Raw genomic sequence first — 24,831 nt, 5'->3', positions numbered from 1 at the left:
ACCCTGTACAGGGAACATGGCAGGAGCTTCGTGGAAGTGCCAAGACGTCAGTGGTGGCCAACTCAGACAGTAATAGCCAGAATCTCTGCCCAGAAGGAAAGGTCCCATCTAAAATGAGAACTACTGAAAGGAGGCCTGAGACTTGGCAACAAAGCAGTGAGTAAAGGAGGCTTGGAGAAGACACGGAAACAAAAGGGACGTCTCAAGAGCATACTGGAAGAAGTACAACATCTTTTAGGACGTTTCTCTACGAGAGACAATTTAGAAGACAGCAAAGAGGACTAAAAAGAAGGAAGGGGTTGAATGTAAGGGCCCTACTGAAACAAGAAGGGGTCAAACACGAAAGAAAAAATGTGAAAACAACAAAAACAGATGCCTACTAATAAAGACAACGCCTTCCTCACACTAACATTCAAGAAAGCTCGGGAACCAAGAATCACCCAAACCTCTGTCCTGCTACCGCCCTTCCCCCAATTCCACAGAAACTGGGTCAAACAGAAATAAGAAACATAGAACCGCAATGTCTATTGAGAAAGAAGAAAACATAAGGAACGATGATTAAAACATTTCAGGCTACTTGAAAAGTTCTACAAAGCAGAGTTGAGACTATAAGGCAACACTGCAGCATAGTTAAAAATAAACAAGCAACAAAAAAAATAAAAAGAATGCTATGGAACAAATAAAAAAGAACAAATCATAAGAGATAAACAATAGGAAGACATGAAATGGGAACTCATATAACACAGGAAAGAAACTGAAGGAAAAAAAAAAGGACAAAATCATTAAAGGCTTAGGGCTAAATCACAGGATACACAAGGGACAATAGGATTGCCCAAAAGCACAGAAAGCAATAAGAAAAACAAAAAATAAATGAAACAAGTAAACACATAAAAGGGACCAGAGTAAAACTGATCCATATGGAAGCCAATGAAAGAAGAGTCAGCATACATACATTAGGAGTCCGTGAAACAGAAAAACAAAGTGAAGCAGAACTAATCTTTAAAATGTCCTTGAAATAAAGAGAACCTAAATGTCCACATTGAGACATAATATGGAGACAACTGCCCAGAATGCCAACTCTGAATCTTAGATAAGTCATAGTTCTTTTATGAGACTCTAAAGATAATGTTCTTTGGCATTCCAGGCAAAAAGACCAAACTACTTACAAAGAACAGAAAATCAGGCTATAAGCCTTTCTGTCAAGATTCAACACATGCCTACACAGATGTCACACCAGTTCAAGAGTTTATACCATTTAACCAAGAAAAAACGGGGTATAGTGGGTTGAATACGTCCTACCAAAGTTCAGGTCTACCCTGAGCCGTCAGAATGTGACCTCATTTGGAAATAGGGTCTTTGCAGATGTAAAGCTGAGGTCGTAATGGATTAGAGTGGACCCTAAATTTAATGACTGGTATCCTTATAAGAAGAGGAAATGCAGAAATACAGAGACAAAGAGAACGTGAAGAAGGAGACATGAATTGGAGGGAAATGTCTACAAACCAAGGCACGCCAAGGAATGCCTGGAGCCACCAGAAGCTGGAAGAGGCAAGGAGTCTTCTCTTGAGCGTGACACTGTCAACCACTTGATATCAGAAGAGGCAAGGAAGGAGTCTTCTCTTGAGCGTGACACTGTCAACCACTTGATATCAGACTTCTGGCCTCCAGAAATATGAGAATACAGTTCTATTGTTTTAAGCCACCCAGTCTGTGGTAATTTGTTATAACTGCCCTAGGAAACAAATACAGTTTTAAAATACATATGTTTTATAACTAGCCAAGTGGTCTTTCCAAGTATCAACACTATAGAAAAAGCTTTTCCCATGTAAGAACTCAGGTAATTTGGCATTCATGAGCTAGCTCTTCTAAAGTAATCTATTAGAGGACAGGCTTTATCCAACCAAAGGATGACTGAGGAACTCTCAGCGGAAGTACTGCTGGTAAGCACTGAATAAGTGTAACTGTGGATTTAAGAGAAAGACAAAGATAGGAAAAGAGGTGTAGAAATGTCACCTCATAGTTGATTACTGAGAGTTGAAGGACACCATTTAAATCTGAAGATTTGAATAGTGGAGTAGAAAGATAAACATCAAAAAAATATGATTGACTAAAATGGGATAGTTGGTCAAGAAGGCTAAACTAAGCTAATTTAATTGCTGCTGCTAGGAGAGAACCAATAGGTAATACCTGAAGAAGATGACTATATAGTGGTATTTAAAGAGAAAAGTATATATTAAAGTGTTAGTAAAAAATGCAACAGGAGAACAAATTAAACTTAAAAATAATAACTGTAGTTTGAAATACATTGAATATATAAAAATCCAGGAGACAGGATACTAAAGAGAGAGAATGCCTACTCTTGCCCCAGAATAACATCTGTTTGCACCGGAGGTGGTTTTTACCCTAACCCTAACCTGAAAATTGGTAAAGGAAAAAAGTATGGTGTCTTTGAGTAGACACCATGTTTTACGGTAAACAAGTAACCCCAAGTTGATGGAGAACTTTCTCTACAGAACTTCAGCTAACATATGTAGAAAAAAACAACAGAATTGAAAATCCCATTTTACATCTTAAATAGATCTTAAAACTATTATATGGAAGGTTTAATGGAATCCTGATTTCAAATGATGCCAAAATCTCTCTCTAGATTACCTGCTGATACCAAGAGAATCACTATAATTTTATAACTGAGAAGTCTGGTCATGAACACCTTAACCATCTTATTAACACCATTAATAGCGAGATGAGACATATGTAACGTAATGTGATGCAGTAGGAAGTACATGAAGAGTACCTAAAATGTGTTCTTGAGAAAAATATTTAACCTTAATCCAATCAGGCCTCCAGATCTGTTACCCTTCATAAGAAAAAGAAGATGAAAAATAAACAAGTTAAATAACAGCCTGGGAAAATAATCAGAAAAATCCAAAAGGCAGGACATTCTATGACAAGGGACCTGATCTCCTCAACAAGTCAATGTCTGGAGATAAAGGGGACTGGGGGCTGTTCTAGGATCTAGATTAGAAGAATTTAACATAGCAACCTAACAACCAAAAGAATTGCTTGTCCTTGACTGGATTTTGGTCTGAGGTAACAGGTTGTAAAATCCAATTTAGGAACAATTGGGAGAAATGTGACTATTGGATCGATTATGGAATAATTCTTAATTTTATTATTATATTAATAGTACTGTTCTTGTTTAGAAACGTGTTCTTTTTAGACATGCATATTGAAATATACAGGGGTAAAATGTCATGTTCCTTGTAATTTTCTCTAAAGTACACAGGCAAATAAATAAATAAATGAATAAATAAAAGCAAATATATAAAAATGTTATCAACTGTTAAATCTGGATGGAGTACATGAAAATTCATTATAATTGGTTTTTTTAATTATTCATAATAAAAGTAAAATAAGAAATGAGAAGCAAAAAAATCCTCTAAATTCTTTTTAGAGATGATCAAAAAAAGTTTTATTAAGAAGTGAATTTACAATGCTGTATCTCTAGAGGTCAGTATTGTGTAAGAGAATAAAGACTATATCTCAGTAGATAGTACCAGAGTAATTTTAGATAAGGATTATTCATTTAATATTAAAAATATATATTTCAGATCACATAAACTCAAGACATTCAGTCATAACATTTATATGGACAAAATTATTTCAAGCCCCTTAAAAAAATACAGTAGGTGCTTAAATAAATGATTGATGTTGATGATAAGGTAGTAGTGATAAGCTAAAATAGCAGCCAACAGAATATGTTTAGTCTATCTATAAGACATGGTAACAAAAAGTCCAGTAGGAAATAAAAAGTGGTTGGTACTTTTCGACACATACTTCAGACATTATAACTTATTTTTAATAGCCACAAAATTCCACTGAGTGGATATACTACACCCACTTATATATTACTTCATTAAAATATGTACTATTCTAGTATCTCTTGCTTTTTTAAGTATTTCACTCAGTGAATTAATTCTACTTAAGTCTGAGAAGAATTTTGATCAGCTTTGTCCTAACTGTTGCCAGCAACAATAATATCTGGCTCCCATTATAGTCAAGTGTAGCTAAATTCCGGTAAATACACAATACTTGACAGTTTGTACTCTGCCAACATCAATATACAGTCTGGATGTGAAAACAATAGTCCCAAAGAGGGCACAAGCCAAACAAACCTTCGATCCAGGAATGGAAGGTCAACCCACACCTAATTAAGGGCATATTGATTCTTCTGGAATGTTTGCTGACTAGCAAGCACCTTATGTTCCTAAGCCTATGAGGGGGGCATATCATATATTCTGATGGAATAAAGGTTTTTAAAAATGGAGGTTTTATTATCACCCTTCTCTCTCCTAACATGAACAGATGTGGAGACCTGGACCTGTCGGCCTCTCTGATATCAACTTTCTCTGCGTTTCCTCTATCCCAGTTCTAATTCTCTTTGGGCAGCAGGCTCTGTTGGCAGCTAAGCGTGCCACGTGACATTTGGTCAATGAGACGAAGCAGAGGGCTTCAAAGTCAGTCCTTCCAAACAGAAAGAAAATCTACGATAGATCTTTTGTCCCTCTTCTTTGCCCTTTCTTCCTGCCTGGAATAGAGCCATGGTAACCGGAATCGCCCATTTTTGTGAGCACGCAAACAAAATGCCACCTTCTAAGGAAAAAAAACAAAAAGAGAGGAGTCAGGCATTTAAGAGAATCAGAAAGACACTGAATCACTCCTACCCTGTGGCCGTCTTAATTAGGTGAGAAAAATAAAGCCCTTACTTGTTTAATCACTGCAAAGACGATTTATTTTATACGCAGCTAAAGGCAGTCCTAACGGACAGAAACAGGCATGAGGGACGTTGTCAGAAGAATGAGAGGATCTCAAAGACCTCAGCCCTGTACATAACCTTTATGTGCCTGTTTTTATTAAAAGAAAGTCGCCTATTTCCTATTTTATATTCTTTCCAGAGTTACTTTGAGACTGAAATGAATGTATGTCAATACACTTCACTAACTGTGAAAATACTAAACAAATGTAAGATACTAATAAGGAGTGGTTAGCTCTTACAGTAACATTTTAAACTGCATGGCTTTCTCGATGAGAGCTGCCTAAGGCCCTTTTCTCATCTACAAAAAAGACAACATTGAGCTGCTAAAGCCCTTTTCTCATCTATAAAAAAGACAACATTTTTCTTTGTCACCCAGAGTTATCGAAAGGTTCAAGTGAGGTAACATAAATTTCTAAGCACTATACACGTTGGGAATCATGGCGTTATAATTACACAAGTGGTGTGTGACACACCATTTGCGTGAAACCCCTGGGGCTGACTCCTCGACTTCAGCTGGATGACCTCGAGGAACATACCAGATTTCTGGGTCTCATTTCCTCGCCTGTAAGCGCCACGCTGGTAGTAACCGCGTCCCTCCCTCGGGAGCCGGACAAGGTGTAGCAGTACTGCCACATTACACCCCAATATCCACTCTCCCTGTGTTCCCTGAGGGGCGGAGCCCCTGAATTTCAGCTTGGATGGCCACTGAAAGTAAAGACTACATTTCTTCACCTCCCTTGTGGCTGGATTCCAGCTATGTTTTGATCAATGGATGTGAGCTGAAGTGATGTGTACAACTTACAGGTCAAACCCTTAGTGGGAAACATCTCCCGCGTCTGCCTTCTAGCCCTCTCCACTGCTGGAAAGTGGATGCAGCAGTGAGCCATCCTCAGTCATGCAGATGAGGGCAACTAACGTTAGTACAGCAAAACAGCAAGAGAATTTGTGTGAGAATTTGGTACCAGCGAGCTGCCATGGTCTGCTTACATACAGGCTGCTGGAGAAGAGAGAATTAACTGTTTTGTTCAATCTCCTGTATTTTGGTGCAGATTATTACACAGCTTCAGCTAGAAGTCTAACCTGTATAATAACTAATTTGGTAAGGATTAAATGAAATATGTGAAAGCAATCTGTAAACCATTAAGCAATTATGTCATTAATCTTAAGGCACACGACCACAGTAATGGCATGAAGCTTTTGTAGCTCATCAAACTGTCAATTGAAAAAAACTACCTGAATTATGAAAAGGAGTTAAAAGGTCAGATAACACAAAGCAGATTTCATTTTGAAATGCAGACCCAATCCTCATATATATGTTTAGCCTATCTCAGAGCAGCCAGCACTCGGGTACAAGGTTATTCTGCAAAGCAAATAATCTAGAGTAATAAAAAATGAACTTTGTCTCTATTTCTCTCCACTTGACAGACAGCATTTTTATGCAGTGTCAGCCACACCAATGAGACACGATGGATGAGGCTGGAGTAAAAGATCAAACTATACGGATGCCCGAGGTGTTAGTTTCCTAGGGCTGCCGTAACACATTACCACAAACTGGGTGGCTTACAATGAGAGAAATTTATCTTCTCACAGTCTGGAGGCCAGCAAGTCCAAAATCACGATGTTGGCGGTGTCTGTTCCTTCTGGAAGCTCGAAGGGGGAGTCTGCTCTGTGCCTCTCTCCTGGCTTCTCGCGGCTGCCAGCAGTCTTTGGTGCCCCTCGGCTTGCATGCATCACTCCAGGCCCTGCCTCCTATCACACCATCTGACCCCTGGTATGTCTGCGTGCTCTCTGTTTCTTCTAAGGATGCTCTCATTGGTTTAAGGGCCCATCCTAATGCAGGATGAGCTCATGTTGATATTTACCTTAATTACATCTGCCAGGACCTTATTTCCAAAAAAGGTCACATTCTGAAGCTCTGGGTTGTTATGAGTTGAACTGTTTTCCCCCTAGAGATATGTTGAAGTCCTGACCCCCAGCACACCAGAATCTGCCTCTATTTGAAAACAGGATCCTAAGTTACTAGCAGATGTAATTAGTTAAGATGAAGTCATGCTGGAGTGGGACAGGCTCTTAATCTACCATGACTTGTGTCTTTATAAGAAAAGACACACAGACACAGACACACAGGGAGACACAACACACACCGATGACAGAGGCAGAGACTGGATTTACGCCAAGAAACCCCGGGGATTGCTAGCAAACTACCAGAAGCTAAGAGAAAGATATGGAAGGATTTTTCCCTGTAGGTTTCAGAGAGTATGGCTCTGCCCACACCTTGATTTTGGACTTCTAGCCTCCAAAACTGTGACAGGCTATATATCTGCTGTTTAAAGACACACTGTTTATGGGATTTTTAATGGCAGCTCTAGAAAACGAATACAGGGATGGACGTGAATTTGAAGGAGACGTAATTCAGCGACTCTAACTGGCCATCAGGGCTGCTTTCAATACTGGCAAAGTAGGTACTGTCTCCATCAAGAACTTCATCATCTTAGAGAACACTGGCGCCAAAAGGGCCATAATCCTAGCCTCAAGTTTCTAATGGGACTTACCAATGAAAAGTATGAGGATTCCCTTCGGACTGTCAGCAGTACTGCTCATACCACTCATTGTTTCCCTCCACTTCACCACCCTGAAAACTCACGGTGTCATCGTGGACTTGTAACCCAGAGTGCACACCATCACTGACGTCTGGAAGACCATGACTAGCCTCTCGGGCAAACTGCAGACCCCAAAATGTCATCCCAGGATTCATTAGCTCTGACAAGGCTTTGGGCAAGCTCTTTGGCATGGCCTTCCATATTTCCCCTCCCAACACGACTGTCATGGATCTGACCTGCCACCTGCAGGAAGCTAACAAACATTACTGCATCAAGAAGGTGGGGAAGCAAGGGTCTAAAGGAGCTCGGAAGGGCGTCCAGGCCTACAGAGGGACTGGCCTGATTATTAAGACTTTCACAGTGATACCACCCAACTGTAATGCTGAGACTGGCACTGCCCTTAACCACCACAATATCAAGCTCATTTCCTGATATGACAACAGGTTGGGCTAAGTCCACTTCACGTGGTGGATCTCAGAATCCAACGTGTAAGAGCCCTGGACCTTATCCCCAGCAACAGCATGACAGAAGCAGAGAGGAGCTCAGCTGCCCGGAGTCCATGCCCAATTGTATTCCCCGACACACTAAGAATCGTTCATCTTCATTTAACACAGTTTCTATTCTCTAAACAAGGTTTAGAAAGCTCTGCTTTGCCATATATTATTAGTACCAACAATAAAATCCTCACTGTATCCAGGGAGGGGGTGAGGTAGGGTAGGGGGCTGACTTTAACAATTACTGAGCTACAGCTGAGACTCCAAAAGGACAGTAAATACTACAGACAAATGGTTTAATAACGTTAACTCTTGGAAGCTCTAGCATATTTCTTACCTGTATATTCAGAAAATGGCTTATGTATTACTCCTAGCACAGGTTTACCATTTACAGCCACACACACCATAGTAGTAACGTACTTTCGAAGATCCTCTACAAGAAAAAAAAAAAAAAAATCCAACAATAATAATTTTAGGATTGAATTTAAAAACTCGATTTTTAAAGCATTTAGAATTTTAAAAAGCATTTAGAATAGTCCCTGTACAAGGGATGTGCTCACTAAATATCATTATTATATCATCAAATCAATTGCAGTCTAGGAAAAACTTTTTACAAACAAACCCCTCAATATTCCATATTTGTACTATTTTTGCAAAATATTGTTTTATAATTTCAGTTACTATCAGATATACACACCTAGTGTCTTCTCCCTGTTCTCCAAATAGTTCTCTACTGAGTGTCTGTTTTGGGCCAAGTTCCGTACTTAAGCGCTAGAGTGCAAAGGTGAAAAAGCAGAAGCCTCCACATTCAGAGAACGTACCGTTTAGAAGAACAGATCTATAAGCAATCAACTTTTATGTACCAAGAGAACAAAGCAAACAGAGAAAATTATATATCTCTGTGTAAGAAATAAGGACTGAGAGAAGATCCACAGAAGTGAGACAGGAGCCAGGACTAGGTGAAAAGAGCAGCAACAGGAGGTGGGAGAAGTAACTCTGTTTTGCTGGTTACTTGCTCCCTGGGTGCCTAGGATTCACTATCTTGAATTCCAAGAACAGATGCATATGGAATAAAACCTAAATTCCAAAAATCACAAGTGAATATTGTGTTCTGGCTATATAAATAAATACCTCAATAACGAGCACCTCAATAAATCAATCAATATGTAAATCAACACTTCAATAAACTGGGGCCCGATAGGAACTATTTTGTTGTTGTGACTGCTAGAAACATCCCTTCACTAAAGAATCAGTGACACAGTGAGAGGAGGATGCCATAATACAGTGGTCTGAGGAAAAAAAAAAGGTTGAGAATAACTGATCCACTCCAGAAGTTGCATACACCACAGTGCTTTAATCCAGCTCTCCATCTTAAAATCTAATTGGAAAAGTTGTGTCAGGTTGGTGAAGTACCTACCACCAGGAACACACCACCTGCCCTCGTTCTGGTTCTCCGATACGTAATGGCAACATAAAGTCTGAGATCAGCTTTAACTGAAAATTACCCGTATATTCCTGTGTAGCATCAAGGGGGTCAATCCAGACAGTAACACTCTCTGCTGGTACTTCCTGAGGAGTGGCTATTTCCTTTAGGATGTCTTCAGGAATTTTACGATCCCATAAGATAACCTCCTGATCAGTTGCATCCACATGTTCCTCAGTATTTATCTGCATTAAAAATAATTGACAGTTAAAAAAGTTTTAAAGTTAGAAAAAAATCACTACCTGGAAAAAACAGAATAGAGAAAAACAATTCAGACAAAATCCCATAAATTGAAAGTAGATAAGTATTTTTGTTTCAAGGAATGCCACTGAAAACTGAAAATATGTAAGAAATTCCAGCGACATTGTCTTCCAGTGCTTTCCAATCTAATATTCGAAATTAGCTTGTTGTGTAAGCAGGACAGAGAATCTAAACGTAGAGAAAAATAAAAAGAAACTAAACATCAAGGAAACAAGCTATTTAAAACTTAATAATATTTAGGAAAAATAACAGATCTAAAAGTGTGAAAATGGACTGACAATATTATGGAACACTGAACACAAGTAACTATAAGAGTCAGAAAAAGTGACAATGGACTTAAAATTATGCCTTAAAAACAATATGACTTAAAAACAGTGATAAAGATGTCAATTCTCCCATCTGTAAACTCTAGATTTAAAGCAACTTCAATCAAAATCCCTACACTTTTTTTAACCCCTTCTTGGAAACAGAACAATCCATTTTGGGGAAAAGGAAAAAAATATATATGTGATATATCATGATATATATGTGATATATATATATATATATATATATATATATAAATATAAATATCATGGTGGGATGACTTTCCTTGACATATTTTGGCTTTTTCCCCCAGCTTCACTGAGGTATAATTGACAAAGCTGAATGTATTTAAAGTGTACAACATGACAAGATGATATACACATACACTATGGAGTAAGTACCACAATTAAGTAAATTGACGTATCTACCACATCACGTATTTACTTTTTCCTTTTGTGGTGAAAACACTTAAGATCTACTCTTGAAGCAAATTTCATGTATATAATTCAGTAATATAAACCAGTCACCTTGCTGCACATTAGATCCTCAGAACTTATTCATCTTAGTTATAATTGAAAGTTGCTTTTTAAAAAAATAAATTTATTTATTTAAGTTTGGCTGTGTTGGGTCTTCATTGCTGTGCACGGGCTTTCTCTAGTTGTGGTGAGCAGGGGCTACTCTTCGCTGTGGTGCGCGGGCTTCTCATTGTGGTGGCTTCTCTTGTTGCGGAGCATGAGCTCTAGGTGCACGGGCTTCAGTAGTTGTGGCACGTGGGCTCAGTAGTTGTGGCTCCTGGGCTCTATAGCGCCGGCTCAGTAGTTGTGGCGCATGGGCTTAGTTGCTCCATGGCATGTGGGATCTTCCCGGACCAGGGCTAGAACCCATGTCCCCTGCATTGGCAGGTGGATTCTTAACCACTGCGCCACCAGGGAAGTCCCTAATTGAAAGTTTATACACTTCACCAACATCTCCCCATTTTACCCCATCTCCTAAACTCTGGCAACCACCATTCTGCTCACTGTTTGTACAATTTTGACTTGTTTTTCTTTTTTCTTTTAAGATTCCACATATAAATGTGATACAATATTTTACCTTCTCTGTCTGGTTTATTTCACTTAGCAGAGTTCCCTCCAGGTTTATCTATGTTGTCCCAAATGGCAAGACGTCCTTCTTTTTAAAGGTTGAATAGCATTCCACTTTATATGTGTGCATCACATTTTCTTTATTCATTCATGCATAGATGGACACGTATCTATCCGTTGTTTCCATATCTTAACTATGACGAATATTGTTACAATGCACTTGCGAGTACAGATATTTCCTCCAGATACTGATTTCATTTTATTCAGATATATATCCAGAAATGAGACTGCTGGATCATATAGCAGTTCTATTTTAAATGTTTTTTGAAGAACCTCCATACTGTTTCCCATAATGGCTGTACCAATTTACATTCCCACCAACAGTATAAAAGGTAGGAGCTCCCTTTTCTCCACATCCTTGCCAACACTCATCTCTTGTCTATTTGATAAAAGCAATCTTAACAGGTGTGAATTCATATCTCACTGTGGTTTTGATTTGTATTTTCCTAATGATTAGTGATACTGAGCACATTTTCATACATCAGATGGCTAATTAGATGTCTTCTTTGGAAAAATGTCTATTTGGGTCCTTTGCCCATTTTTTTTTTTCCTTTTTTTTTTTTTTTTTTTTTTTTTGCGGTATGCGGGCCTCTCACTGTTGTGGCCTCTCCCGTTGCGGAGCACAGGCTCCGGATGCGCAGGCCCAGCGGCCATGGCTCACGGGCCCAGCCGCTCCGCGGCATATGGGATCCTCCCAGACCGGGGCACGAACCCGTATCCCCTGCATCGGCAGGCGGACTCTCAACCACTGCGCCACCAGGGAGGCCCGCCCATTTTTTAATTGAATTATTTATTCTTTTGCTACTGAGCTGAGTGACTTCCTTACATGTTTTAGACATTAACCCCTTATCACATATATGGTTTGCAAATACTTTCTGCCATTCCATAGGTTGCCTTTTCATTTAGTTGACTGTCTCCTTTCCTGTGCAAAAAGCTTTTTAGTTTGATGTTGTCCCACTTGTTTATCTTTGCTTTTGTTTTCCATGCTTTTTGGTGCCTTTTCCAAAAAAAATCATTGCTAAGACCATGCTAAGGAATTTTAGGTTTTAGGTGTCACACTTAAATCCTAGTGTATTTCGAGTTAATTTTTGCTGCGTGGTGTAAGATAAAGGTTCAGTTTCATTCTTTTGCATATGGATAACCAGCATTCCCAGCACCATTTATTGAAGAGACTATCTTTTCCCCATGGTGTGTTCTTGGCACCTTGTCAAAGATTAGCTGGACGTATATGCACTGGATTATTTCTGAACTCTATATTAAATTCCGTTGGTCTATGTGTATGTTTTATGCCACTATCATATTGTTTTGATTACTATAGCTTTGTAATATAATTTGAAATCAGAAAGTGTGATGCCTCAAGCTTTGTTCTTGCTTGGCTACTCAGGTCTTTTGTGGTTCCATATGAATTTTAGGATTGTTTGTTCTAGTTCTCTGAAAAATGCCATTGGAATTTTGATAAGGATTGCACTGAATCTGAAGATTGCTTTGGGGAGTACAGATATTTTAACAATATTAATTTTCCCAATCCAAGAACAAGCAATCTCTTTCCATTTATTTGTATCTTCTTCCATTTCTTTCATCAATGTCTTTCAGTTTTCAGTATATAGGTCTTTCACTGCCTTGGTTAAATTTATTCATATTTTATTGTTTTTGATGTTACTGTAAACAGGATTGTTTTCTTAATTTCTCTTTCAGGTAGTTCACTGTTGTTAGTGTACAGAAATGTAACTGATTTTTGCATATTGATTTTGTATCCTGCAACTTTACTGAATTTGTTTATTACTTCAAAAGTATTTTGGTGGAGTCTTTAGGGTTTTCTATATGTTAGACTGGCTCATCTGCAGAGACAATTTTACTTCTTCCTTTCTGATTTGGATGCATTTTATTTGTTTTACTTACCTAATTGCCCTGGCCAGGACTTCCAGTACTATGTTGAATGGATGTCGTAAAAGTGCGCATCTTCGTCTTGTTTCTTAGAGGGAAAACTTAAAGCTTTTCACCATTGAGTACATTAGCTGTGGTCCTATCATATATGGCCTTTATTATGTTGAGGTATAGTCCTCCAATACTTAATTTGTTGAGAGTTTTTATCACAGAAGTATGTTGAATCATACGATTTTTATCTTTCATTCTGTTCAAGTGGTATATCACCTTGACTGATTTGCATATGTTAAACTGTCCTTACATCCCAGGGGTAAATTCTACTTGATCATGGTGTTTAATCCTTTAAATGTGCTGTTGAATTCAGTTTGCTAGTATTTTGTTGAGAATTTTTACATGTATATTCATCAGGGATGTTGGCCTGTAATGCTCTTTTCTTGTAGTGTCTTTGTATGACTTTGGTATCAGGGTAATGCTGGTTTCATAAAGAGAGTTTGGGACTGTTGCTACTTCTTCAATTCTCTGGAAGAATTTGGGAAGGACTGGAATTAATTCTCATTAAATGTTTGGTTGAATTCACTGAAGAAGTCATCTGGATCTTGGATTTTCTTTGTTGGGAGACTTTTGACTAATGATTTAATCTTACTAATTACAGATCTGTTCAGATATTCTATTTTTTCCTAGTTCAGTCTTGGTAGGTTTTTGTTTTAAGGTATTTATCCATTTCTTCCAGGTTATACAATTTGTTGGCATATAACTGTTCATAGTAGTCTGTTATGATCCTTTGTGTTTTGCAGTATCAGGTGTAATGTCTATGCTTTCATTACTGATTTTATGTATTTGAGTATTCTCTTACCTTAGTCTCGCTAAAGGTTTGGCAATTTTACCTTTTCAAAAAACCAGATCTCAGTTCATATTTTCTATTGCTTTTCTAGTCTCTTATTTCTGCTCTGATCTTTATTATTTCCTTCCTGCTGCTAATTTTGGGCTTAGTTTGTTCTTCTTTTCCTAGTTCCCTGAGGTGTGAGTTAGGTTGTTTGAGATTTTTCTTTTTTCTTAATGTAGGCTTTTTTCTTTTTTGTGTATAAATTTCCCCCTTGGAACTGCTTTTGCTGCATCCCATAAGCTTTGGTATGTTGTGATTCCATTTTTGTTTACTTCAAGATATTTTTTTCATTCCCCTTTTGACTTTTTCTGAGTGTTGTTTAGTTTTCACATATTTGTAAATTTTCCAGCTTTCCTTCTGTTACTGACTTCTAGTTTTACATCATTGTGGTCAGAAAAATGCTTGATATGATTTCAATATTCTTCAATTTGTTAAGACTTGTTTTCTGGCCTAATATGTAATCTATCCTGGAGAATATCCTATGTGAGTTTGAGAAGAATGTGTATTATTCTGCTGCTGATGAAATGTTCTGTATATGTATGATAGGTCCATTCAATCTATGGTGCAAGTCTATTATTTCTTTCTTGATGATCTGTCTGGATGATTTGTAACTGAAAGTGGGGTACTGAAGTCCCTACTACTGTTGCATTGCTCTCTTTCTAGCCTCAGATCTATATTTGCTTAATATATTTAGATGCTCCGATGTTGTGTGCACAGGTATTTACAACTGTTATATCCTCCCAACGAAATGACCCTTTTATCATTACAGATTGACCTTCTTCGTCCCTTGTTATAGTTTGCTTTATCTCAATCCCCTAAAGCCAGGCCAAGTGCCGAGAGCCTCTCTTTTGTTTTCTCTAGGGTGGTGTCCTGAAATGCTCAAGTCTGTGAGCCTTTTCCCCATCCCAGAGTCATGGTGACTTTCTGCATTTGTTCACTAGCCATCTGCAAAGGCTTAATCTCATGGTCTGTGGGAGCATGTGCCAAAATCAGGCCAAAGCGGGTGGGTGGTGTGGGTGAGGCGTGTATTGTTGGGGGTGCTCACAGGCCACTTGGGGGGGTTTGCAGGTAAGGAGTCCCCAGTGGCTTATGGGCAGGCTTCCTGATGGCATTTGCAAAGAGGTTAGTAGCATCTGTTTGATGAGTTGAGTCCTGATTTAGGTGTTCCCACAGTTTCTCCCAACCCCTCAGACTTGCAGATCACCTCAGTAATCTAGGTGAGGTGAAAAAAAGTAGGCCTTTTGGCCAGTGTCCTGCATCGCTAGAAAAGCCAGGCAATCACTCACACACTCCTGTGGGTGAAATCACAGGCTGAAGGGGTCTCTCTCTCCTGGCACTGAGCTGTGTTACCTTGACAGAGGGGCAACATAAGAAAAGTGAAAATGTTCCTTTTACCCTCTTCAATGCATCTATTTTTGGATTTTTTTGTCTCAGTAATGTGCTGAAACTTCTCCGCTGGACTCCCAGACTCCCACAAAGAAACTCCTGTCCATGGGTGACTGCCAAAATCAATGTTCTATAAGGGAATGACAATAGAGAATTCCTATACTACCATCTTGCAAATATCACTCTAAAGTATCTTGGTTATAGAGCCCACGCTCTTAATGACAATGCTAGGCCACCTCAATGAATGAATGCAGCAGTAAGAACATGCAAACACCAGAATAAACTTAAAATAAATAATGGATGTGACACCAGGAAAACAGAAGCAGTTCCTGGGTCTTGATCACTCTAGTTTTACAAAAACGGTAGTGCCAAGTCTGAGTGGCAATGACTGTGCCTTTTTTTCTGCGTTTTTTTTCTTTAATTAATTGATTTAGTTTTGGCTGTGTCGGGTCTTAGTTGTGGCACACAGGATCTTTCACTGCGGCACATGGGCTCTTTGTTGCTATGCATGGGTTTCTCTCTACTTGTGGCGCGCGGGCTCCAGAGCACGCAGGCTCTGTAGTTGCAGCACACAGGCTTCTCTAGTTGTGGTGCGCAGGCTCAGTAGTTGCAGCACGTGGGCTTAGTTTCCCTGTGGCATGTGGGATCTTAGTCCCTGACCAGGGATCGAACCTGCGTCCCGTGCCTTGGAAGGTGGATTCTTAACCACTGGACCACCAGGGAAGCCCTATCACTGTGCCTTAATGATTAAGATTTTTGCTTGGAGTTCATCAGCTTCTTCATATTCTTTCAACTGAGTATGTGCTAACATGTTACAGAACTTTATTTGAAAAGATTTTCACTGAGAGTCAGGTAAGGGAGAAACACCAGCACAATTACCTGATCTGTTTTTTCACAACAGCTATTTGTTACCTGCTACTACCACGTCACACCTACAAATTTAATAAACACTCCCACCATTGTAAACAGCCTTACCAACAGTTGTTAACGTCAAAACCAGTGTAAGTCTTCCTCAATTATTTTCCACATTCCACCAGCCAGTAAGCCCTGGAAATTCTAGCTCTCGATTCTAAATATCTGTCACTATGTATACCAAGAAATATATCCTGAACCACCCTCTCTCTCTCACTTGGATTCCAAAAATAGCCTTTGATTGCTCTTGCCTCCAATCGTGCATTCACTGATTCATTCATTCATTCAACAACAATTTAATGACTACATATTCTAAACTGCTTTGGGCAAGGGAATATAATAGTGAACAAAACAGATCAATTACTGCCTTTCTGAAGCTTTACTTCTCAACCCAGCAACCTGACATCTTCCTAAATCACAACATGTCACTCCCTGCTTAAAACCTTCCAATGGTTTCTCATTACATCGAGATAAAATCCAGACTCCTTACCATCACCTACAAGGTTAAGTCCGGGATGATCTGGCTCCAGTAACCTTTCTCTATTTGTGCCCTTATTTACTACACTCCAGACTCACTTGCCCTCATCTGATCCTCTGGCCTCAGGGCCTTTGCACCTGTACTCTTCTGTTCATCGACACTCTCCCCAAACCTCTGCATGACAGTCTGGCTGCTTCTCGTCATTCAGTTCTCAGCCCCTATGACAGGGCCCCAGAGTGGCCTTCCCTGACCACCACGGCCAGAGCAGGGCCCCACCCCACCCCACCCCTCTCCCCACACAATCTTATTCTCTTCAAAGCTCTCATTAGTATCTGACGTATGTGTTTATATGTTTACTATCCATCTTGGCTCACTAGAACATAAGTTCTGTGAGTTCAAGGACACAGTTTCCTTCATTACTATAGCTCTGTCCCCAGTGCCCAAACCAGGGCCTGGCACAGTAGATGCTACGTAAATACTTCTTGATTGACAACATTATTCTTCATCAAGGCAGTTTCATTTCTTCCCTGTAAGACCCTCCACTCAATCTACTCTCATCACTACTGCCTATCTGTCTCAGTCCTCACCAAGGAACTGAAGAATAAGAAATCAAGACCCTAAAATACAATTAGTGCCATTCATATGACAGTTCAGTTATTCTGGGATCAAAGAAACTGTTGGTTAATGCCTTAAGAAGGTAGCATTTACTGCATTTCTCCCTAAATCATTATACCCTAATAAGTGTTTGGATATAATGCTTCACCCCGTGCTTTCAGTAGGCATTCAATAACTATTTTCTAAATGGATATACATAGATCTCTAGCTGTCTTCTTCTCCTCTTACCTACAGAAGCCTTTTACTGCCAGCTATTACCTCTCAAATATACCCCTATAAATAAACATGCTCTGATGTCTGACGCTTTAAAAACAAACATATGAAACAAAAAAATCCACAGAACCTTCTCTTAGTCCCACATAATACCCTAGCCAAGTTCCTTAGAGCCCAATTTCTTGAAAGACTTGTCTTTACTTAATGTCTCTATTTCCTTACTTCCCATCTTTTTAAATTTTGCTTCCTTCTCATCAAGACACCAAGAGAACTCACAAAATTTACCAATGACCTGCACACAGAACCATTATAAAGAGTAGGTGCTTATTGCTAAAAGTGGGTGATAAATATACCTTCCTATAGGGTTCTTTGGCTGAATCAATGAAATACAACAGGCAAAACAAACAAACAGCATAGTGCTTAACACAGGGTAAGCACTTAATAAAAGCTGGCTGCTAGTATTCTTACTAAACAATTATTTTCAGTTTTTGTTATTCTTGGTCCTAGGCCCTGATCTTCCCCTTTCACACTATATTCTCTCCCGAAGCACCCCTGTCCAAAACTGGTTTCAATGAATATTACAACATTGATGACTCACAAATGTATATTTCTAATTCAAATGTCTCTTCAGAGCTTAAGACCCATATATTCAACTACCACTTTAACAAGTCCCCTTGGACCTTTCAAAGGCAGCTCCAACTTAACTAGTCTAAGATGGCATTCATCACGTGCCCTCTTGTACTTGTCACCCTCCACTGCCCTTCAGCACCAGCAAAACACCAACTGTGAAAGCCAGAAACAGAAGTCACTTTTGACACACATCCCTAGAAATGCTCTCATATCCTTCCACATATATCCTCTCTACAACCATGACCCCCAATTCAAAATGCATCATCTCTCACTTGAGAAAGCCTCCTAACTGGTCTACCCCCTCCAAACCATTCTCTAAGCATCTACACCATGAGCTCTTTCAACCTTTAAAAACTGTAGTTAAGAGTACACTTTATTTGCTACTCCTATGCTGCCCTATATACAGAATTATACAGACCTGAGATAATTCCCAGACCATTAAGTGAATCTCTGTGAGCCTAAGATGACTTTCTACCTGTGTAACCTTTGGCAAATTACTTAGCCTCTCCAAGCCTCAATTTATTTACCTGCAAAATGGAGGAAATAGCACTTAACCTCCTACCTTGTTGTCAAGAGTAAATTAATAATGGTAAGAAAACGCTTAATTCAGGGCTTGCCACTTACCAAGGACGAAACAAATGTTGGCTAGTAAAACAAGCTGAGTATAGCTTTCCCATTGCCTGAGTTTGGGTCCTCATCTCTCACAAGGTCTATTTAAACAGTCTCCTAACTGGTCTCACTCACCTCTCAATGGCCAAAGCCCAAACAAAGTATGGCATCATGTAGGCTTCAAGAAAAGTCAGGTAAATCTGGCCTTCTTTTAGTACTCCAGGATTAAACTAAAGATCAGGTTCGAACTTCTTTGAGACTAGCACAGGATCTAGCCTCTGCCTACCTTCCTAATTTCTTCCACAGTAAGGCTCCCACGTGCATCTGTTTCAAGCTCATCAGGCTACTTGAATTTACTACACTACCACCTCTATACCGCCTTTGAACTTGGTTTTATATATATATATATATATATATATATATATATATATATATATATATACTCTTTTGAACTTGGTTTTTCTCTGTCTGTGATGCTTATGTCTGTATTAATTATAAAATTACTAGTTATCTCAATTTTATAGAAGAGGAAACTGTAGCCCAAAGAAGTTAAATGACTGGCCAGGATCACCTAGCCTGGTGACAGGACAAGACGTTAAGGCAAGTGTTCTTTGCACTATATTAGCACTTCTCAAACTTTTCCAGTGAGTACTCCTGTTGAGAGAGAAGAGTCTCTCATCCCTGAGGTCAAGGAAGGCTTTATCTTCAAATAAATCATTGTCAAAAACTTTCAACAAATTGAGGACAGGAGCCCATTAAAAAGAGAGTTCTCTGTACATTAAATCAAAACTATAAATCTAAATGTGTTCTGTAGTGCAAATCCACTCCAAAAACCTATCTTCAGCCTTCATTTTCATCATTATCCACAAGCATACAATGAGACACAGTGTCATACAAATGGCTGCAGTTACTATTATTTTCACACAATGAAATCAAGCATTGCCAATGCATTTAGGAAGAGGAGAAAGGCTGCCCTGAGAACTCTCCCAAGATCCCAAATGTGAGAAAGACTGAAGACAAAAGGGAATCCAGAGATCCTAGGCCAAACTTGAGTTTTCTTAGGACAGCACGCACCTTTGTGTTTTTTTGGCCACGCCGGGCAGCATGTGGGATATTAGTTCCCCACCTGGGGTCAAACCTGGGCTCCCTGCAGTAGAAGCGCTGGAAGAGGGGAGTCTTAACCACTGGACCGCCAGAGAAGTCCAACAGGCACTGCTTTAGAGTAGGGCTTCTCAACCTCGGCACCAATTGAAAAATTAGGCCAGGTAATTCTTCATTAAGGGGGACTGTTCTGTGCATTATGGGATGTTTATCCTCTACCTACTAGATGCCAAGAGCATTTTGCCCCCAGTTGTGACAACCAAAAATCTCCAGACATTGCCAAATGTCCCCTCGGGGCAAAACTGCCCAGTTGAGAGTGAGTGACACCTGCAATATTCTCTTACTAAGGAGTGAACAATTAAGATAGGCAAGTTCAAGCCTCTGACTCCAGACAGGGAAGTCATGGGAGAAAGGGACCTCTCTCCATATGCATAGGGCACCAGGATAAAAGAAAAGAGGATCTGTGGTTTCTCAATGCTAATTTTCCATGGGGACATAAACTGAGTGGGATTCGACTTAAGATCTTCACCAAAAAATTTCAGGTGCAGCTTCAAAAACAACTAGACATTTAAGACTGTACTTCTGGGTGTTGGAGGAAGGGAAGGAGACAGGAAAGAATGTAGGGCTGAGTCACTACCTAGATGGCAGTAACATCTGGCCTCTAGTCTAACAACTTACTGACAAAAGGAGACAGCCCATCATGACACCATTCTACTGTGACACTGTGTAAATGAACATAACCTCCTCTATTCCACTAATCACTATCCAACACGAACACAAAAGACACGCAAAAGACGTACATGCAAACATTCAGTCACGAGAAAACAAAAAGTTATTTTACATAAAAGCAGACTTCAACATCTGTAAAAAGCTTAGTTTTTGTGTTTTAACAAAATGCAGCTCATCACCCTTGGCAGCTATTCCCCCAGCGTTTGTTAAGAAGGGAGAAAACAAATGCAGAATCCTGTGGAAGTTACGCAAGGCAAAAGTTTGGATAGATGTGCAGTGGGGTGGAGTTCACATTTGAACACACACGTACATATGGATATACATATTCAATATTTGAGAATATTTTTGTACTGGCCTTTTTTAAAAAGTCAACTCTGCTGCTATATTTCACTATTATTGCCTTTAAGCTTCTACAATTTTACATTTTCCCCAGAAAATCATACTACAAGTTTTAAGTAGCCTCCTAAAGGTAGTTCATATAAACTGTGGAGTGGAGTGTCATGAGTCTCAGGTCTCCCACGTGGAAAGTGGGAAAATAAAATTTACTTCTTAAAGTTGCTGTGAGGATCAAGTCAAGTCCTATGTAGCCAGGATCTGGACACCTAAAATACACTCAATAAATGGTTATTATTACTATTGTTATAACTAGCATATATCAACTTCTCTGAAATTCCCGTTTTTTTCCACAAACTCTTAGGGAACACATGTGCTTCGGAGAAGTGAAAAAGAAATCTTACAAGCACATCTTACATCCAGAAGCAAACACAAGATAAGTATTATTTGTGATGATAAAGCACAGTAGGGCAAAAGAAAAACCTGAAATGTTCTATGTTTTGTTTGAGAACTATCATGTCAATTACATCAGGTACCCAGCAGCTCGTGATACGAGAGCCAAAGTTCCTTCCCACTGTAAAAAAATTTTTAAAAAGACAAAAAAAGAAAAGTAAGAAAAAAAGACCAAAAAAAAGAAAAAGCAGTAATACAACAGACTGGAGAGAGGGTTTAACAAGATATGTAATTCTACAATGACAATACTCCTAAGTCTTACAGGAACAACAGTAAAAGGTCAGATACCTTCCAAAGAAGCTGGGGTTTACATTTCACTGTTTACCTAATCAATAAAATTCCACTGGAAACAATTTTTCTTCCCCGTCGCCAAAATCTACCGTTAGGTGAGCTAAAACATAGAAAGTACCGCCACACTACGGCAGCTCTTCCTCTGGATTGTAATACATTTTTAAAAGCTTTATTCATTCAACAGCAGCTGCGCTGAAATGATGAAGTTTAAAGTATTAATAACAAATCCAAAATGTCTGGATTTCCCTAAGAAAATGTCAATTCCTTCCCCAGAAACGTTCTTCAATCCTTACTTTTTGGAGTAAATAAGGGATAGAAGGCTGAAGTCGCTGGGAAATATACTTCGAAACACTTCCTTGAAGGGCCCCCCAAATACATGCCAGTAAGAGGGTCCTGATGAGACCACAGCTAAAGTAAATCGTGGGCACACCAGCCACAAATGTCCTGCACACCCAGAGCTCTGCAGCAAGACGTCTACCGTGGCCTTCAGCTGGTTCCTGGCAGGTTCGCCAGAAAACGTGTATTTTACAGTCACGACCCTTCCAGCAATTAGATGAAAGGAGGCTAGAGGGCCTTGGGGGTGCTAGTCCAACCCTTTCATTCGACAAAAGAGCCTTCGGCAGGGAGCGAAGTTAACTTTCTCTGCCTTTGGAGAGCAGGGCCCACCCAGAAGCCAAAGCTCCAGATCCCAGGTGCCAAGCGGGCGCGCACACCTGGGGAGGGGCCAGGTCACGCGCCCCGAGTCGGACGCCCCGCGACCTCACCCAGCTCTTCCACGAACTCTCTGTTATGACCTTGAGCACCTAAACCTGTGCGTCTCCATCTCCAGATCTGCAAAATCGGGAGCCAGAGCCGGAACGCCTGGGGCTGCTGCAGGAGTCGACGCGCCGGGACCCGCGCCCAGGCCCCCGCTCCGCCCCCCGCCCCAGCGCCGGCTCGCGACGCCCACCTGCACGTTGGGGAAGGCGGTCTTGAGCAGGTAGAACATCTTGCGGTTGGACAGCACGTCCCCGCTGGTCATCTTGTCGTCGGCCCCCTCGCGCGTCTTCCCCTTGGACTTCTCGTGGAGGACGTTGCTCTCGCGGACGCGCCGCACTTCGTCGCCGCCGCGCACGGCCGCCAGCACCGACACGGCCAGCATCTCGCGCAGGTCCACTGTGCCCCCGTCGGCCGAGGCCGCGGGCCCCGCCGCCCCGCCGCTCGGCTCGCCGCCCAGGCCGAAGAAGCTGAAGCGGCCGGCCAGGAAGCCCGAGTAGAGGTGGTAGAGCACGCCGAGCCCCAGCAGGCAGAACACGGCCACCCCCAGTGGGGACAGGCGGATGCCCATGGGGGCCATGGCGGGAGGCCGGGCGCTCGGGGCGGCAGCCCTCACAGGCCTGCCCGCGCTCCCGGGTCGGGCAGCGAGCGGACTACACCGGCGCCCGCTCCCTGGCGCCCGCACGCCCCATCGCTCGCTCCCGGGAAAGGCCGAGCCGCGCCGAGAATCCCCTCGCCGCCTTTCCGCACGCCCGACTCCCCCGGGCGGCGCGCTCCCAGTTACTCAGCCGGCCCGCGCGCCTGGCTTACACGTTAGCCAACGGCCGTAAGGTGAAAGGGGAGCGTGGGTGTGTATCCGGGTTACGCAAGGGGGCGGGGCGCGGGTGAGGGGCGGGGGGTGAGCCAGGCCCCTCCCCCTGGGCGGGGCGACCGGAGGCGGGGCGGCCGGCCGGTAGCTCCGGGCAGTGCTGGACGGCGGCGCCTCAGTTATTCCGGTCGGACGGCGGTGTTTGGGTTTTCAAATCACTCCGGGATGTGGCGGAGCTACTTCCCAGGCACGGAAGGATGCTGAGTGCCGTGTGGAAATTTAAATTAAATCTCTCTTTGCACGACAGCGTATGGCTGAAATAGAGCCATAGGGACAGTCTAGACGACCCATCACTCTGATTATTGAGGAACGGAGGACGTTGCAATCCGTTTTAAGAGAAACCTATGCTTTTTTTCCGTCGGCGCTTGTGTAGGCAGAGCCTGCAGCTTTAAATCGCCTCTCGGCGCTCTTCCAGGCGGAGCGGGAGTTGGGCGGGGATGGGAGGAGTTTTACTTGACTCTTTATTCTTTCGGCGCCCCAGTCTAAATGTTTATGCATTTGTATCTTGTATGTCTGCATAGATTTTTTTCCCTTTACCTTCACCCACCAGAATAAACCATCCTCTAGGCAGGTGAAGAACTTACCTTGATTCTGGGCTTTCACGATGTGAGAAAACACTCCGGGCTTGCCTCGGTGCCACGTCCACCTTACCCATACAGTGCCTTCCAGAGGCTGAGGGGCAGAGGAATGGCCGGCGATATAAAGGTTGTCTCAGGGTGGCCCGTCAATCTAGAGTATGTAATCTCTGGGTCAAGATAGGCCCTTCAAATGTACTTGCAGAAGCATTTAACAGAAGTAACTGCCTTCTACTATGCCACTGATTTTAGCAATAATATGAGTCCTTACTAAATTTTAATAAGTATTATAATAAGCGTTAGTAAGTTTATCCTCCATCTTGAAAGTGAATATTCAGGTGAGCAGTATCATTTTAAATGTTAGAATATTTACACAAAATCAACTTAAAATGCAGCCGGTTTTACTGTTCGCAGCCAAAAGTCATTGGGTTTTTTTTTTTTAACATCTTTATTGGAGTATAATTGCTTTACAATGGTGTGTTAGTTTCTGCTTTATAACAAAGTGAATCAGTTATACATACACATATGTTCCCATATCTCCTCCCTCTTGCGTATCCCTCCCTCCCACCCTCCCTATCCCACCCATCCAGGTGGTCACAAAGCACCGAGCTGATCTCCCTGAGCTTTAATATTAATGACCTTAAAAACTTTAGGTATACAGAATGGATTATGAACATCCATTGCTGAGCAAATTGTTAGAGACAGCTGACTCTTACCACTTCCTCTGAGTTCAGAGCACCTGTAGAATTTGCTTGTGGTTATACAGATACAATAAACAAAGACTATTGATTGCTTGGTTTCCTCGCTTATAATCACAGCACAAAGTCACGTACAAATACAAATCAACATAGGAACAGTTCCTGGAGTGTTGACGGCACCAAATCTTAAGGAACTGGCACCGTCTTTGTCAGCTTTGGGGAGCAACTTCACAATTAAGCAATGCTGCTTTCCAAAGAAATCTGAAGGTGAAGGTCACACAGGGTAATTATGGTTACCAAATCCAGGGATAAATA

General features: G+C 41.1%; 1 protein-coding gene across 1 annotated transcript in view; it reads right to left on the bottom strand.

Moving 5' to 3' along the window:
* BPNT2 (3'(2'), 5'-bisphosphate nucleotidase 2) overlaps positions 1-23,201 on the bottom strand; it is a 31,644-nt gene extending 8,443 nt beyond the window's left edge. The window contains exons 1-3 of the mRNA XM_082601755.1: positions 22,569-23,201; positions 9,416-9,578; positions 8,248-8,343 (exon numbers count right to left, since the gene is read on the bottom strand). Of these exons, the coding sequence (XP_082457881.1) occupies positions 8,248-8,343; positions 9,416-9,578; positions 22,569-22,955 (646 nt within the window). The 5' untranslated portion in view covers positions 22,956-23,201. The remainder of the gene's footprint in view (positions 1-8,247; positions 8,344-9,415; positions 9,579-22,568) is intronic.
* Between the last annotated feature and the right edge of the window lie 1,630 nt (positions 23,202-24,831).

The sequence above is a fragment of the Mesoplodon mirus genome, assembly GCF_964341445.2.
Source record: "Mesoplodon mirus genome assembly, chromosome: 16".
In the NCBI taxonomy this organism is placed as follows: domain Eukaryota; kingdom Metazoa; phylum Chordata; class Mammalia; order Artiodactyla; family Ziphiidae; genus Mesoplodon; species Mesoplodon mirus.
This window is presented reverse-complemented; position numbering and strand designations above follow the sequence as displayed.